The sequence below is a fragment of the Hipposideros armiger genome, unplaced genomic scaffold (assembly GCF_001890085.2).
Source record: "Hipposideros armiger isolate ML-2016 unplaced genomic scaffold, ASM189008v1 scaffold_125, whole genome shotgun sequence".
NCBI lineage: Eukaryota > Metazoa > Chordata > Mammalia > Chiroptera > Hipposideridae > Hipposideros > Hipposideros armiger.
This window is the reverse complement of record NW_017731475.1, coordinates 1149234-1166828: the sequence shown is the minus strand read 5'-3', so window position 1 is coordinate 1166828 and position 17595 is coordinate 1149234. Positions and strand designations below refer to the sequence as shown.

Sequence of the window (17595 nt, the reverse complement as noted above, 5' to 3'; positions counted from 1 at the left end):
CTGACTCAGGTTAACCACTCAAAAGACATCAACATGTAAACATTGTTAATTTACTATTTTAAGAGTGGTAAAAGAAAAAAAAAAAAGAGTGGGAGATTACTGCAAGGGGATGTAATTAGTTATGCAGCAAAATCTGAATCCTCTAACTGGCTTTGTGACCATGGCCAAGTCTTCAAACCTCTCTCTGTGCCTGTGTGTCATCATCTGGTTTAAATATTAATATGTATAAACACTTTGAACAGTGTCTGACACACAGTAACTACCACTAAGTGTTTGTTAAATAATGCTCACTGGTGAACCTCTCTGGTACCCAAAAAAAAAAAAAAAAATCCACAGAAAACACCAAATTACCATTAAAAGGTTATTTACTCAGTAAAGACCCAGAACAAAGTAAAATAAATGACCTTAGTGAGTAGTCCTCTAATAAAACAACTTGAGGAAGTTTCTCACTCTAGTGCAGTGTTTGTCAACCTCAGCAGTGTTGACATTTTGGGCCAGGTGATTCTTGGCGGTGGTGGGGGATGTCCTGTCCTGTGCACTGTACAATGTTTAGGAGCAACCCAGATCTCTACCCAATTAGATGTCAATACAACCCTCAACCACCATCAGTTATGACAACCAAAACTGTCTCCAGACAGCAAGATGTCCCCTGGGAGGTAAAATCGTCCCCGGTTGAGAACCACTGCTCTAGTGATCTATCTGCAAAGTTGAACAATTTGCTACAGTTAAACAACCTTCCTCCCCTTCTGTGTTGGATACAACCATCCCCTGTTCAGTGTCTCCAAGGGCCCTTGCTCTCCTGGTTTCCAAGGTTCAAAAAACTTGAGAGCTATACTTCATGACTATGACACAGTAACCGTGTTTCTTCCAGGCATATATAGTGCCTAGCAGTTTCCAAAGCGCTTTTCACAGTATTCAAGGGAAGAATATGAAACATTCAGAACTAAGAGCATCTGCTATTCTTTACATCGAATTCTTGCCCTAAAAACAAGGTTCAAGGTGATGGTTTTCAGTTACTCCAAATAATTTCTGCACATAATTGCACTATTCCTTATTTACAACCCAGCAGCACAATTTGAGGAATACGAGTAAAAGGGTCCAGAAAAACGCGCTGGCCAAAACCCTAACAGAATGCACTGGAGATTGGAGCCCGGCCTTTGGCCGACTGTCACTCCCCCAAACCTACAGCACAAACAGGATCTTAGATGGCCCAACACGCAACCCCGCTAACCGCCGCCCCCCGCCCAGAAGCCTCCCCTAAGGGAAGGAGCCACCGGCTCAGGTGCTGCGGGAGGAGGACCCGGCGCAGCTCGCGCGTCCCGGCCCCTCCCCCACGGCTGGCCCGGCCCCCGGCAAAGCCCCCCCTTCGCCCCACCCCGGGCCAGGGCCCGCCCCCAGCTTCCCCGGCCTCCTTCCTGTGGGAAGTGCGGCTCCTTTCGTGTCCCTCACACTCTCGGCTCCGCCTGGCAGCCGCTGCAAAGCCCAGCGTAGACTGGGTCGGCGGCGAGGGGCGTCCGGGAAGCAGGGTGAGGGACTCTCAAACTCGCGGTTCTGCTAACAGGCCCGCCTCCGACAGCGGGCCTTGCCTGGGCAACAAGCCGCCAACCCGCCTCGCCGCGGGCGAGATCCTACCTCGCCACCAGTACGTCTTGGACAAGTCGTGCCAGGTCTGATGCTGGGTGTGGTGAGTGCCGCCCGGGCCCAGGTGCGCCGCCTCGATGAGCCCCCAGCGCCGCTCAGGCTGCAGCACCACCTCCAGCTCCGCGAAGGTCTTGCGGTGCCGCTGCCGCCGCTGGTAGTACAAGGTCCCATCGCGCACCACGTAGCAGGCGGCCGCTTTGCGGATTTTACGCTTGACATTGCCCTCGGTGCCCGGCGCGTACGGCTCGCACTCGTTCGTCAGGTAGCGCAGGATGGCCCGGTAGCTTTCCTCGCTTGACATCGCTGACGGCGGCTCCCTGAGGGCGCCTGTCAGTGGCGGGGGAGGAAGACAACGCACTAGCTCCAAGCGGATGTAACAGCAGCAGCTACACTATAGGGAGGAACGGCTATGTCTGTGGTGAGTGCTCTTCGACGGCGCCCCGGCGCCCGCAGCGCGAAGGGAGAATTGACGAGTTAGTAACCAGGGGGAACTGCACTTCTCCAGCGCGCGGGATCCACTGGCGACTGACAAAATGGCTGCTGCACCACCGGAAGTGACGTAAATGAAGGGCAGTGGGTGAGGGAACTGAGACCTGATTGGATCACTGGCTTTCCGGCTTAATGAAGCCGACCGAGTGTCGTCAGAACTGCGGGAGGACATTTTGGAAGCGGGTAGGCTCTTCCTGGGAGAGCGAAGTGGCTTTGACCAGACATCTTAAGTCCTGGCAGTTTCCCGTTTTATTTTTACCCTTCTTTCCCGTGCTCTAAGCACGTGTAGGAGCAGGTGGGCAATTGTTATCCCGTCCGAGATAGCCCAAGGTTTGAAGGAGTCAGTGCCCCACCACTCCACCCATCTACCTTCTGAGACCGACAACATAAAAGTGTCAGGTTTTAAGACTCCAAGTATGATGTTAGCCTATGAATTCGAGCAAAGAAACCCCATTCACACGGAAATGTAGCTCCTAGTTAGTGTTATAAAAATCTAAGTCCCTCGATGATAGAAGCGATTGTAATTTCTAAACTTAAAACCACTGGCTCCAAACTACCCATGAATAGTCGGGGTTTTTCTGCAATGATCAGTTTATATAGTGATTATTTTCTACATATGAAGGTAATTATGTTGGCAAGGAGTGAGAATAGTTAGCACTATTTTCTTATAGCTCATTTGCATGTTTTTAGTATACACTTACACCCAACATATACTGAATGCACAAAAGGTCTAGGAGACTTGAAAGGCATTTTCCAACATTTAGTGTAGGAGCAATTTCAGATTTTTAGCTTGTAATCCAGAGCAGTGGCCCTGGTTACCGGTCTCTGGGTTGTATCTGCAGTGCAGACAAGAGCCACAGGCTGACACATTCCTAAGCAGCAGGGGTCTGGCACTACTGTTGCTTCGCTGGGGCCTGCAAGCTCCAGACTAGCCCTGGAGTCTGCAGTTGATGGGTGAGGCCCCTTGAGCTTTGTGGACACAGGAGAGGGGCAGATAGGTGAATGCAATGGGCTCACAAAACAGGATGCACCGTCTCCATGGTAATTGGGGTGGGGGTTGCAAGAATTTACAGATGACCCACATACTTGAGACAACTTCCTTGAAAGATACTGGGATAGGTATGTGAGCTCCCAGGCCCCGAGGAAAGAGAACTGCCAGGCTTGGGATTTACTTAGGGTCACTCAGTCCGCAGACGGACTACAGATGGGGAGAGAAAGAATTAGGTGGATACACCCTTCCTGCCTTGGGTAGATGTCCAAACCCACCTTCCAAGGGCTGTGTATGTGCTGTGCCAGCACTACCACTCCTCTGTATGAAATCATGCCCTTTAAAACTCAATATATAAAGAAAAAATATATAAAAGGTAAGAAGATTAAAATAAAATTGTAAGTAAACAAGCGGTGGAATAGCAAAGAAAAGTTAAAGAAATCCCCCTACACCCAATACAGTTTCTGCCAAAACACAACCCGTTAAAGCACTGAGAAGGAAGCTCACTAATACTTGGATTCTCCTCTGTGCCTTTGGGCCAATACAGAGACACGTTTTAATAAAATGTTTTACAGGTGGTCCAATTGTCTTCCGCGGAAAAGTTAAACTGTCCTGTGAGAACAGATGTAGTGGTGCCAGCAGCAGGAGGGACTAAAATCTTCCATAATGACGGCAGTGAGGAGACAGACAACAGCCTAGGAGGGACGAGGGGGTGCTAGCTACTAAGTCTGACAGCACTTCCATCTTCCTGTTTCCCAGAATCTTCCGTGTAATCATCCTTCCTCTTGGAGCCTCACCTCTGCCCTTACCCTAGGCCACCTGCAGCAGATGTTTCCCTGAAGTCCTGTGCTCACAACTATCAGATGGCAGCAAAGGGAACAGCTGCAGCATGAAGATCCTGGGCTGCAGTATTACCGCCGAAACCCCTACCTACTCTCGTTTCCCACCCCTTTCCCCTTGCTCCATCTGTGTAATGAAGGCTCCGCGTTGGGGGAGAGGGAGCCAGGCGCTACAAGGGGCAAGGACGGGCGTGGGCACCGGAGGAAGGGTATAGGGAAGGGCGTACGAAAAGGTGGCTCAGGAGCGCCGGGAAAAGAGCCTCCTGGCAAGTAGGTCAGGAGGGACGCGAGTGGGACGCAAGGTGACGTCAGGAGAAGGCGGTGTGAAGATCGGCGTGGCTATAAAACCCAGGCGCAGGCCCAAGGCCACACTGAACAAAGATGGCGCTCCTGTTGTTTTTCTGCTCTTGGTGTAGTCCTGCGCCCCCGGCGATGGCGCGCTGGTCACCCACTCGTCCTGTTTTGGTGGGGATGGAGGTGGCCTTAACTTGGCCAGCTGGGACAGGCACCTTCCCTGGGAAGAGGTTCTAGTAGACCCACAGGCAGAGCCAGCCGTCCTGCACATAGACACCCACCACCATGCAACTTCCAATACTTGAGGCACCCAGGTAGAACCTCCAAAATGAATGTCTGCTTCTAGTGGGTGTCTGGAAGAGAAACAGGTCGGGAGGGGGTTGCTGGCCAGGGCCATAGGGCAGCAGTCTCCAGATACGGGCACTGGAGGCCACTAGAGGGCTGAAAACACGGTGCAAAGTCAAGGTGGGGTGCCACCCCCACCGTTAGGGAACAGCTGTTATCACACCCTCCTAGGGCAGTCAGCAGGGCCCACAGTGGTCAGGACCTGCTCCTCAGAGTCCACCCCCAGGAATCGATCCCACAGGTTCTCCTGGGTGGTGGTGACAGCAGGTTAGGTAGACAGAAATAAACACGGAAAACAATGAGGCATTAAAAAGAACACAGCAAGACCTAGAAGTGCTTTCACATGGGGTCCTTAAATTCCCAGCAAAGAAAGCAAATGGTGGGTGCCAGGAGCTGGGGTGGGAGTTGTTTAATGGGGACAGTTTCAGTTTGGGAAGATGGCAGTCCTGGAGATGGATGCACAACAATGTGAGTGCACATCATACCACTATTCACTTGACAATGGTTAAGATGGCAAATTTTATGTCGTGTATTTTACAATAAAAAGAGAAAGCTCCTATAAATGTTGTAGAAAAAGATGTAACCACCCCCACCCCCAAAGAAGCAAGCAAGCAAAGTCCTTGTAAAGGCTGATCAAACATACAAGCCAGATGGAGGTGACCAGGTCACAGGAAGAGTTACATTCTCTCTGGGGAGGGAACTGGTATTGGGGAGACTGACTTTTCACCACTTACCCTTTGGGAGTTTGTGGTTTGTAACCTATGTGTGTCATGCATCATCTACTCAAAAAGTAATTAAGTTTTTGAAAATAATTAGAAAAAAAGAATAATGTTGCCAGCATAGCAATGAGAAAGGCTGGTGGGGGTGGTGCTGTTGAGTTTTTCCTGAAAGTAATTTGGAAATGATTAGAAAACCTATTTTTCATGCCTATTAATCCAGCAATTACACTTCTAGGAATCTAAGGAAGCCATCCAAAATGCAGCAAATATCCACATACATGAAGTTCAGGGCAATGGTATGTCAGTGGTGGAAATGGTATGAACAAAATTTCGACAAGGGATTGCTGGGTCAATACCACCTTTCTTCATGGGTCAGGTATGACACAGCCATTAAAATAACATTCCTGGAAAACTTACAATGAGAGGACAAAAGTTAATATAGTATAAAATGAAGTACAGGCCAGGACTCCAACAGATGTAAATAAAAATAAACGTGCATGAGCAGTGACATTAAAAATAATTTTTTTGCTATTCAATTAAATTTTGGTATCCCATTTTTAAATTTTTTTCAGTGAAAAATTTACATTTAATGCATATTTATTTCTATTTGTCCTCTGAATTATCAATTTATATTCTTGGCTAACTTTTATTGGGACAATCTTAATCATTTTTGAGTTCTTTATATATAAGCCAATTAACATTGTGATAGTTGACATGAGTTTGTAATATGCATTTTAACTTTGTGTAAAATATTTTTTGGCATATAGAAACTACAATTTTTTTGAGGTTGAATCTATCTTTTCCTTTGTGATTTCTTCCCGTTTTTATGCTAAGAAAATAGCAAAGCAATGGGATCACCTGAGGAAATCTGGACAAGCCACAGGAACTGGGGGAGCCTCTGTCTCCACAAATGTGAGTGGGACTATCTGGGATAGTTTTTTTCTAGCTCTTTTTGGATTGCAGGCTACCCAGAATTTATGGGTAATCAGAACCGGCAGTTCTCCTTTATTAAGACCTTTAGACTAGAAAAGTAGTGCTTTAAGGAGACTTTTTATTGTCTTCAAAAAGTAGACTCTGTAGCTCTGTATTCAAGTTGGGTATTTTGATTGGTTTTTACCTTTCCCTGTTCACAGCCAATAAATCTAATTTTCCCTTTATTTTCATAAAGAACACCTTACAATATTTTTTTCAAGCAAAATCTTAGTATTTCTAAGCAAAAACTAATCAGTATGTCTTGCATATTTATGTTGATTTTACATATCTTCTTAGCTTAAGTCTCCCCGAAGCGACTGTTTCATTGATTTGTGACTCCCAACACCTAGAACAACGCCTGTATTTAACATGCACTAGAAAGAATAGATCAATTTCATTCCCTCGGATAGAATAGAGGTGGGGGGAAATGTTGATGTCCGATTTTGCCTTCAGCTAATATTCCTATATGTAAAAAAGCATGTTTCTCAAGAGGATGTGGCTTGTTCGCTGTTGTAGCCTTACAATTTGGTGCTGTTGTATCCCTGCATGTGGTAATGATCTACTTTCTGTAGAAGTCAAGCCTATTCTTAACATAAATTATGATTACTATTTTCCATATCACATTTTATATACATATACCTCTTGAAAATTAGCAGGCTACTCAGGCATTTTTTTCAATTTAAACTATGGCTCTGTCAAACTCCCAGCTCAACAAACTGCTTTGGGAATTTCTAAGTACATTCTACTCAAGAAGTTGTGCTCTTCAACTTATCTGAAATCAAGAGCAGATTAATACGGTTGATAGTTTTAAGCACTTATAACTCAGCTATTAGCTAATAATAAGAGGTTGAGATAAAAGCAAACAAAAGGCAAACCCAATATAAAATAAATGTGTCTACTTATGGAAAAGAATAATTTAAGAAAATAATTCATTAAAAAGATTTACTTTCTGCAAATCATAGGGAAAAGTGCCTCTTTAGCAATCAACCTAGACTAAATCTACACAGCACCCTAGTACTTACAGCTATAACCAAAAAGTTAAAGACAGTGTAGTCTGTGTAACATGCCCTTACATCTGAGGTGAGCAAAACTTGCATTTAACCATACAGATCTTGCTGACATCATTTTGTGTAACATCTCTCCACCTAAGAGGCTTACATTAGGAGGTCTTACTCCAGAAAATGTACTCTTACAAAATTCTGCCACAATCTAGTTATAGTCAGATCTTTATTTTAAATTTTCATCTGCCAACTTAACGTTTTCCACCAACTCGGGGAGCAGAAACCTTCACAGGCTTCACAATCTTTTGCTTAGGTGCTGCCTTTGTGGGAGCCTGTAAAAAGATAACATGTTATGTGGTATTATCCCATGCAACTTTCTTTTCTAACCAGCTACCCCTCCCTTATGTCCAAATTCTGCATGTACCCTAGACTGCTTTTCTATTTAATGGCATTCCTAATATTAATCTTAAGAACCCTCCCCAAAAGTTACAAGTCCACATTTATATGAAATATAAATGAAAGACAAAGGTACTGTCATAGACTTGATGAGCTAAGGAGACATAACAAATTATTTCAAAATAAACTTTAAGAAACAAAACACGCAGAAACCAGTTATGAACATTATTTCCATGAGAGCAGCGGTTCTCAACCTGTGGGTTGTGACCCCTTTGGGGGTTAAACGACCCTTTCACAGGGGTCGCCTAAGACCATCGAAAAACAAAAAGATATTTACATTACAATTCATAACAGTAGCAAAATTACAGTTATAGAGTAGCAACGAAAATAATTTTATGGTTGGGGGTCACCACAACATGAGCAACTGTATTAAGGGGTCGCGGCATTAGGAAGGTTGAGAACTGCGGCATTAGAGACTTGCACCAAATTCTTTAAAAACTTGAAACTTTCATTTACCACAATTTGGATTAAAAAAAAAAAAAAGACTTTCCTGTTGTTTGAAACAAGAAATTCAAGCCAATCCCACAATTACCTTAGCAGCAGCCATTGCTGTCTTTTTAGATGCTTGCTTAGCCTTTTTTGCTTCCTTGGCAGCCCTGTGGGATTAAAAATAACTTAAGGCAAAGCACTTTACTCCTTAAGGGTACAGCTTATTAACAGGGAACTAGAGTGTTTTGGAAAAATAGAATTATCATATTCCTTCCTGATCTCCAATTATTTTTAGGATAAATCCAAAGGGTTTGTCAATAAATGTCATTAACCACCAAGTCAGTGTAACATACAGAAATGCACAATCATTTTAATTGCATATAGAAATTTCAACAAATCATTTAGACTGTATTATAAACTTATTAAACCTAAATAACGCTCACAATGAAGGCTTCCTCACCTGATAGCTTGTTCTCGTTGAGCCTTCCTAACTTCAGGTTTCTGATTCCTCTTGGCCATTATATCAGCAAGAGACGCACCAGTGATGGCCCTCTGGAATTTGACTGCACGGCGGGTTCTTTTCTTTTGAATTTCTTCCTACAAAACAAAAAGATGGGGAGCACACTAATGAACCTTGCTTCATGAATTTGGGTAATGAGTAAGTGTTTAAGGCAGGGGATATGAAGTCTTTTAAGATTAGTATTTGTCCTAATCCATTTGGGCTACTGTAACAAAATACCAGACTAAGAGGCACATAAACAACGGAAATTGATTTCTCATGTTCTGGAGGGTGGAAGTCAGGGTACCAGTACTATCAGGTGCCAGTACTTTTCCAGCTGTAGTTATAGCATCACATAAGGGAACAGGGGAGCCCTCTCTTGGGCCTTTTTATTATGGATTGTTTAAACCATCTGTTATAAATCCTGGCCATTTTTTACTACTTTAAAGAGACAAAAGGTCAAATTCTGAGGAAGCTAACTGGATAGTACTTTAAAAGTGATCTTAGACCATTTAAAGAATTTACCGTATTTGCCGGTGTATAAGACGACTCGGCGTATAAGACGACCCCCTAACATTTCCACTCAAAATACAGAGTTTGTTATATGGTCGGCTGTGTGCAATTTTGCGAGTGTGGTAAAATCGCATAACAGCAAAATCGCATAACAGCCGAGCATACACCCAGCAGCGCTGCTGATGCCTGAACAGTATGTGGAATGAAGTGGGCGGGCATCGGGAGGCCACTATGGCACGGGGCAAGCACTATGGGCAGTCTATCTGAAGTGTACCTGGCGTATAAGACGACCCCCCACTTGGAGGCATATTTTTCAGGGCCAAAAAATCGTCTTATACGCCGGCAAATACGGTACTTTTGGAAAAGAATGATCAAACCTCAACTCACCTATTTTGTTTGTTTTTACTCAGAGTACGGTCACTGGGAGAAATAATCAAGTTAGAAAATCACATATGACAGGAAAGCCACCAAGCGTCAGGGAATCAAGACAGCACAATTCAAATGTTTGCTGAAGATTTTATATTGGACACCTATACTACAGTGCTTATGAGGAAAAATATCTTTCAGCACACCGCTTAGTCCAAGAAAAATTAAAATATACTTGAAGAACTGCCTAATATCTTTAAAATTTTCACCAGAATATATGGAGAAAATAGGGCACGTCTGTGTTTAACTAAAATGCTCGTTTAAAATGCACTTTAAAGTGGTTTTACTTTAAACTTTTTACCAGGATGAAATCTGATTGTAGAAAATGTGACTATTTACTTGTTTATATTTTTTCTTTTTTCAAATCCATTTTTAAAATATTCTTTATTGTGATAAAACATACATAACATTAACTTTACCATTTAAAGCATTTTTAAGTTTATAATTCAACGGTCTTATTAAACACACACACAATTATGTGCAATAACCACCACTATCCATCTCCAGAAAGTTTTCATCATCTCTAACTCTGCATCCATTAAATAATAGCTCCCCAAGCTGGGCTGCCATGAGTGGCCGGCGACGGCGTAGGCTGCCATAAGCTACCATGTGTGGCCGGCAGCTGGTGTGAGCTGCCGTCCAGAGGCCGGCGACCGATCTGCCTCATCCGGGAAGAGCGCAACGATAATACCAACATGGGCCAGTGAAGCAATGTCCTCCACAACTAGACTGAAGAACAAAACAATAGCAACTTGTCTGTTCCCCTTCCCCCGATTCCCCAATAAAATCTTAAAAAACAAACAAACAAAAAATAGCTCCCCATCTCTTCCTCCCCCAACCCACCACTAGTAACCTCTACTTTTTGTCTTATGAATTTGCCTGCTTTAGGTACCTCATAAAAGTGGAATCATACAATATTTGTTCTTTTGTGTCTGGCTTATTTCATTTAGCATCTTAAGATACTATTTCATTTAGTGTCTTAAAGGTTCATCCATGCTGGCTGGCTGTCAGCTTTTTAAGGCTGAATAACATGCTATTTATATATCCCATTTTGTTATCCTCTCTTCCACTAATGGGACATTTGGATAGTTTCCACCTTTTGGCGATTGTGAATAAGTGTTATGAACATCAGTGTACAAGTTATCTGTGCAAGTTCCTGCTTACAATTCTCTTAGGTTAGGTACTTAGAAATGGAATTACTGGGTCATACAATAATTCTTAACTTTCTTTAATTCTTTAACTTTCTGAGAAACTGCCAAACTCTTTTCCACAATACCTGTACCATATTAACATGCAGCAATGCACAAAGGTTCCAATTTCTCCACATCTTCACCAACATTTGTAATTTTCCTTTTTTGATAACAGCTACCCTATTGGATGTGTCAAACCCACATTTCTCCTTCCTCTGAACTCCCACAATACCTAGTAATGTCTTTCATTCAAGAGTCTAAACACTCCAAGCCTCCTGGATACTAACCCTACTGCCTTGGCACTTAAACCTTTTCTCGAAAATTTCCATCGAGCTAAAAAAGCATTCAAAAACACACACAGTCTTCTTGAGAACAAACTAGTATGCTGGAAGATTCCACTGATATCTGTATTAGGACTAATCCTATAAACATAATAATCAAAACCAAGTTCCCACCCACTGTAACACCTTAAACAATTCCATGGTGCCCTATAACCCAAGTATGCTTCATGTAATTTATCTGACTTGGGCAAAGGGATGCTTTCAAATTTCAACTTGGTATTTACTTTAAGCCTAATAAGATGTATAAGGAGTCACGGTTAATATCAATCATTTTCACTTCACTGAAGCTTTGCAGTTTAGGAGCACATTCACATACTATTTCATTTAGTTACAATTTTACAGAGCAGCAACCAATGGTCAGAGTTTAAACAAGTTAAGAGATAGCCCACAACATCGAAGTGCATTTCACTTACCGACTGTCCTTTTTTGTGCTTTCTTCTGTAGAGGACAGTCCAGTTTATCTGTCGAGGATTCCTCTTGGAAAGGAATGCCGACTCGCATTTTGCATTAAGAAATTGGAAAACCTGTCGAGACAAATTCAAAGTATAGAAGTTACCTACTCAACTATACAAAGTAGAAAAGGCTGAGCTTGAAATCCTTGGCTAATTAATATTCTTGTTCTATCCTGTCATTTTACAAAATCGAGGCTCAGAGACCAAACAGCTTGTGTCACACAACTGTCAGTTAACTGGGTGGCACCTCCAAGATCTTTGCATTTGGGCCTGTCTTTCCTCAAGAGCACGCAAAGTTCAACTCATGTCACAGGAGGGTGGGATGTCAAATTCCGGGAGGCAGCTAGTTCCTGTCCCTTCCGGGATTCCAAGAGGACCTGGTGTCCATAAAACACCCAGACACTTCGATGGCCCATTTCCCTCACTCCGGGACATTAATTTTCGACCTGACTCACACTACATCAAAGCTCAAGAATGGTTCACTTAGATGTTTCTGATCCCTACAACCACTACACACAGGGTCCCCGAAGCAAGCCTTTCAGGGACCACGAATGATGTGTTAAATGAAACCGCCTAGACCGAATTAAACCGGTTTTTCCTGTTAAGAGTAAAAATCGCGTATAGCCGACACGGCCTTTCACCTTCCCGTCGGTCCTGGCGTAGCGCCTCCCGTGTCCGGGGTAGATCTTGTACCCACTGAAACTGCACAGCTCGACCCTGTAACGAAAAGCGAATGCCCATTAGGAAGGGTGTCTATGGCAAAAAGCCATACGCGGGACGCCCGAGAGGAGATCGGCCCGAAGATGGAAGCGGATTGGGATGCAGGGTGCCTGCTTACTTCATGGCTGCGGCCGCCCGAAAGAAGGAAAAATGGTGAAGAGGAGAGGATCATGGGTAGAGGCCTTATACGGTCAAGGGGAGCCAATCTCCTCCCCCAATTCCCTTCTCTAACCCGGGCGCTCGGTGATGACGTCACAACAACCAGGCGATTTGTCTACATAGGTTTTAGCGGCGGCCGCCTTCCTCCCGAGTAATTCTGCAAGTGTTGGCGGAGGCTCTGGGGTTGAGAGGGAGGTGACAGTCACGCAGGCAGACAGGAGGTTGGTTTCGGAGTCATTCTCTCCTACAGTCAAATGTCCTAGAGCCATCATCCTGCTGCAGGAATGTGAATTCTCCCTCTTATAGTTTAGTGACCCACAGACGAATACCCCGCAGGTAGAACTTAAAATCACATTTGTGCCCTCCGTGTGGGCCCATTTCCTCAATCAACAACATTAAATTTTATTAGTTTCACCGTTTGCAAAAAAAAAAAAAAATGACATCTGAACTGGCTCCCAAGCGGTACGAGTTGACTTGTGCGTGATGGCGCGTTACTTTAATTATAGTTATAGAGTTCATGGAGTGCTTTCTCTGTGCCAGGACTTAGGCTAAAGCATTTACATACATTAATTCATTCAATTTACAAAATCCCTATTACGTAAGCACTGTAAGCGCCTTAGTGCTGCAAAAATGACGACTGCCGATGGGGAAGAGCTAGACTGTGGGGCTGTTTCCTATTGGAGCTTAGGGCTGGCGGTTGCACAGAAGAAGGGCAAAGCCCTTTCCTGGGGTCCTGGAAAAGAGAGCTCCGACCAGACCCATCCGAAGGTCAACGCCTCAATCTCTTGAGACTTCTGTAATGCTAGATATACTTCAGCATACCATGAATGAGGAATAGCAAGAGGCAATACTAGGAAACAAATGTAATGATTGATTTATGCTATCTCTATAAGCTGCTTACCCTAAAAACTAAGTAGGTGGTTGAAGAGATTTGGAAAATCCAATACGGTGGCTGATTAATGTTAAGAAAGCTGTACAATTTGCTGGAACCAGTCTTAAGAATGAGTTAGCAGAGATCTAGATAGAACTGAAAAGCAAAGCAACAGGGAGAGATCTGACAGCCTGACCAAATCTGAACAGCTGTTGAGAATACCTGGTATACTTTGGGAAGATGTTGTCTAAATAGACTATAGGCAGATAAATTCCTCAGGCTTTCATGGCTCGATGAAGGTAATCAACCCTGACATTCATGCAATCTCTTTGTTTTAAATCACTGCTGATTAAACAAATGTTTGATCATTAAAAAAAATTTTTTTTTCTTTCCCTCTATAGTCCTGTCTTCTATAAGCTCTGAGTCAGGCTGGATATGAGTAGAGGGTGGAGGCAAGATTTACCTGCAGAATTGGTCCTGTTTGCTCCACAGAGACCCAGAATTTATAGACTTCCCAAGCATTTTAGAAAAATTTTTAGAAAAATTTTGCTTTATTGGTCTTCAAAATTGTATTTCGCTTGACTAGCTCTGTGGAGATAAAACAGGAAGGTGGGTATTAAGGATTTCAGTCTTTTTATTCTTTTGTGGAGGGCATTCTTGAGCTGGCATTTCATGGTTCTTTGCAACACATTGTGTATATCACACCTGAAATTGTGCTCAAACATTCTTAGAATAAGAAGCAGTTATACAGAAACATAAAACCATTTTGCATTGTGTCATAAAGCACAAGTTTCCAACACCATCCATAAATTTTTGCTGACTTTATCCTTACATTCTCTTTTATAGGCAAAAGGCTCAGCTGGACTGGACTCCATTCTCTTACTGATTTATGAAGCGATTCTGAACCAAAGTTGGCACTCTTCTCAACTCAATATATCTCCTGAGAACAGGGCATTCTTCTCTTCACTGCTTCTTCACATTTTATACATACTTCACCTTCTGTATTAATTTCCCATGATTGCTGTACCAAATTATCACAAATTTGATAGCTTAAAACATCAGAAATGTATTCTGTTTCAATTGTGGAGGCCAGAAGTCTGAAATCAGCCTCGCTGGACTGGAGTCAAGGTATCTGTGCTCCCTCCAGAGGCTCTGGGGGCAGACCATGTTCCTTACTCTTCCAATTTCCACCTAGATAAACCCTCCTGAATTCCTAACCCATAGAAACTGTGAGATCATAAATGTTTATTGTTTTAAACTACGATGATTTGGGGATAATTTGTTTACATAGCAATAGATAATACAAGAGGTAAGAAAGTTGTGAAGATGGGGACTTAGTGAATAGTGGTATCATTCATCAAAAGACAGATAAAAGTAAGGAGCAAGTTTGTGGGGGAAAGAGTCAGTTTCGGAAAGACTAATTTTAAGATGCCCATAGAATATTAAGGTGGAACAGTGTAGTGGGAAGTTAAACAAGTTCAGAAGAGTGTTTGGAATAGGTTGTATTTTAGGAGTAATGCACTTATAGTAGTAGATAGTAGAATATATGGGATAATATCACCTAGTTCATGGGCTGGCTTCTCTGGAAGCATTTACTGAGACTGAATTTAGGGTGCAAGATATTTATTAGGGATCAAGTCTTATGAAAGGAGGGGGAGAAAGCAGTATTAGGCAGAAGAAGTTAAATACATTGCAGGCCCAACTAAACATCAGTCAGCCCTGCCAGGAGCTCTGGAACAATCATTGCCTGTCAGAGTATCCCATGTTGGACCAAATGATCAACCCTCTTTATAACCCCACTTTGCTTAGTCACCAGATGTGGGTTGTCCCAGAGAGTCGTGACCTAAGTACAGTGGTTCTCAGCAGCTGAGCCAGACCCTGCTTGACAGCTGGAGGGTGCTGCTGACCACAATGCCCATTGTTGGACAGCAAGCCCTTGCTTGAAAAGGGATCTGGAAAGTGCATCTCTGTGTTTACCACCCCTAGAAACCAAGTAAGTGCATTCTGAGTGTTTTCTTCCAATAACATTCTCTTCTCAGGTATAGGAAGGATCTTGCCTCTTTTAGAATATACTACCATAGTTCCCAGCCCGCTGCTCCATCCTAAGACTGTCAGGCATTGACTTCAGGGAGGGCTTTGAAAGCACTGCCTAGAAACTGGGTTAGAAAATTGCTAGGTTTAAAAATTATACAGCATTGGGCTGGCTGGGTGGTGCAGTTGGTTAGAGCGTGAGCTCTGAGCAACGCTGTCGCCAGTTCGATTCCCACATGGGCCAGTGAGCTGCGCCCGAGCTCAGCTGCCAGCAGGTGGCCAGGTGGCTCAGCTGGTGAGAGCACGTGCTCTTAACAACAAGGTTGCCGGTTCGACTCCCGCATGGGATGGTGGGCTGCGCCCCCTGCAACTAAATTGAAAAAACAAACAAACCGGCAACTGGACTTGGAGCTGAGCTGCACCCTTCACAACTAAGATTGAAGGACACAACTTGACTTGGAGCTGATGGGTCCTGGAAAAACACAATGTTCCCTTCCCCAATTCCCCAACACTGTTCCCTTCCCCAATTCCCCAATAAATTCTTTAAAAAAATTATACAGCATTAAAAATTATGAAACTTCCTTTAAAATTATAAAGTATTATTAAAATGAAAAAATATGAAGTATTCTTAAAAATTGTAAAGAATTCTTTAAAAAAATCTAGGGGGCTGGGTGAAAAAGGTGAAGGGGTTGAGTAGCACAAATTGGTAGTTACAAAATAGTCATCGGGGTGCATGTAAAGTACAACATAAGGAATATAGTCAATAATATTGTAATCACTACATATGGTGCCAGGTGGGTAGTAGACTTATGGGGGGATCATTTTGTAAGTTATATAAATGTCTAACTGCTATGCTGTACACCTGAAACTAATACAATATTGAATGTCAACTGCAATTGAGAAATAAAAAAATAATTTAAAAAAAAAGAAAATACAGAACAAAATTCTAATCAAGTCTTCACATCTAACTACTAATTTATGAAATATAGGGGATAGAGAGACATGTGAAATAACCACCGGGATGCAGTTGGCATCTACAGGGGGACTTAATTTCTTTTCTTTTTTTTTTTTTAAGATTTTATTGGGGAATCGGGGAAGGGGAACAGACAAGTTACTGTCCTTTTGTTCTTCAGTCTAGTTGTGGAGGATGTTGCTTCACTGGCCCATGTTGGTATTATCATTGCACTCTTCCTGGGTGAGGCAGATCGGTCGCCGGCCACTGGATGGCCGCTCACGGCAGCTCTTGGCAGCTCGTGCCGGCTGCCACCGCTCACAGTAGCTTATGGGAGCCCACTGCAGCTCCACTCCAGCCTACGCCGTCGCCTGTGACTTACAGCAGCCCAGCTCCAGGTTGAACTGTTATTCACCATCTTAGCTGTAGAGGGCTCAGTGTCACTAGCCCTAATGTGGAATCTGAACCAGAGCCCTGCTGCTCAGAGTTGGCATCCCAAGCCAACTCTCAAGCAACGTGCCACTGGGCCAGCCTGTGACTTAATTCCTTCAACAGCATGTAAATTGAAAGGAAGGGGGAAGGAGGTGGGGGGGGGGAGGAGAACACCTATGGACAGGTGCATAAATAATTTTCAGGGCCCAGTGTAAAATGAAAGTGTGGGGTCCTTTTTACAAAGATCAGGAAAAAGATGCCGTTAAAGGTGCTAAAATGTTAAGCTATTTCCATTCTTCTGCAATCTGTCTCTTGACCTTTCATTGTATTTTTTTCATTTGCTATTTGACATCATGCTTCCTCAGGTGAGGACATTTGCTGGGGCCTGTGCAGGCCCTCATAGGTGCCCAAGGATCTGCTCTGGAACTTGATGCATATACTGGAACATGCAAGGTACGGCAATACCCTAGGATGTGTTATGTACCTGGAGACCGGATGGAAGTGGGCATCAAGCCCCTTGTGGAATACATATTGGTGCTGCCAGCTTTGGAGAGAGGGGAGGGAGAGGCGGAGTCTGGCATCAGCAGATTGTAGACCCAGCGACTCTCCAGGACCCATCCCTAGAAAATGAGAAGGCTCCAGGAAGTGGGCCCACATGTGAGCTGAGGCTCCAAGCCCAGGGTGCACACTCTATTATCCCACTGTACTTCACTTACAAAACGCAAATTCAAAGATAAAATGATTGGGGCCGGCTGAGTGGCTCAGTTGGTTAAGAGCTCGCTCAAGAGTTTGAGCTCTGAGCAACAGTGGTTCGAGTCAGCCCGAGCTGAGCAGCC

General features: G+C 43.7%; 2 protein-coding genes and 2 long non-coding RNA genes across 5 annotated transcripts in view; 2 read left to right on the top strand and 2 right to left on the bottom strand.

The window, feature by feature from the left end:
• Positions 1 to 3687, bottom strand: part of ZBTB11 (zinc finger and BTB domain containing 11) — a 31044-nt gene extending 27357 nt beyond the window's left edge. The window contains exon 1 of the mRNA XM_019648344.1: positions 1633 to 3687. Coding sequence (XP_019503889.1) covers positions 1633 to 1942 — 310 coding nt within the window. The 5' untranslated portion in view covers positions 1943 to 3687. The remainder of the gene's footprint in view (positions 1 to 1632) is intronic.
• On the top strand, positions 2224 to 10229 carry LOC109385778 (uncharacterized). Of its 2 annotated transcripts, XR_002124683.1 has the most exons (4): positions 2224 to 2313; positions 3878 to 5691; positions 6150 to 6227; positions 9596 to 10229. It is a non-coding gene; the product is annotated as an uncharacterized LOC109385778 (long non-coding RNA). The 2 variants fall into 2 exon arrangements; XR_002124682.1 differs by lacking the exon at positions 9596 to 10229 and having other exon boundaries at positions 6150 to 7390.
• RPL24 (ribosomal protein L24) lies at positions 7496 to 12523 on the bottom strand. The gene is made up of 6 exons (XM_019648345.1): positions 12433 to 12523; positions 12236 to 12311; positions 11556 to 11666; positions 8634 to 8770; positions 8277 to 8340; positions 7496 to 7620 (listed from the first exon to the last, which is right to left on the bottom strand). The coding sequence occupies exons 1-6, from the start codon at positions 12435 to 12437 to the stop codon at positions 7540 to 7542; spliced, it is 474 nt and encodes a 157-aa protein (XP_019503890.1). The 5' UTR covers positions 12438 to 12523; the 3' UTR covers positions 7496 to 7539.
• A 69-nt stretch (positions 12524 to 12592) lies between these two features.
• LOC109385779 (uncharacterized) overlaps positions 12593 to 17595 on the top strand; it is a 7017-nt gene continuing 2014 nt past the window's right edge. Inside the window, exons 1-4 of the long non-coding RNA XR_002124684.1 lie at positions 12593 to 12694; positions 14191 to 14472; positions 15154 to 15337; positions 17125 to 17212. This is a non-coding gene — a long non-coding RNA (uncharacterized LOC109385779). The remainder of the gene's footprint in view (positions 12695 to 14190; positions 14473 to 15153; positions 15338 to 17124; positions 17213 to 17595) is intronic.

Bases quoted from the DNA above. Each gene is read 5' to 3' on its own strand.
- RPL24 (XM_019648345.1), bottom strand. The intron at 8,341-8,633 runs GTGAGGAAGCCT...TTAATCCCACAG, and splicing joins CAACGAGAACAAGCTATCAG to GGCTGCCAAGGAAGCAAAAA. The intron at 7,621-8,276 runs GTAATTGTGGGA...ATCTTTTTACAG, and splicing joins CAGCAATGGCTGCTGCTAAG to GCTCCCACAAAGGCAGCACC.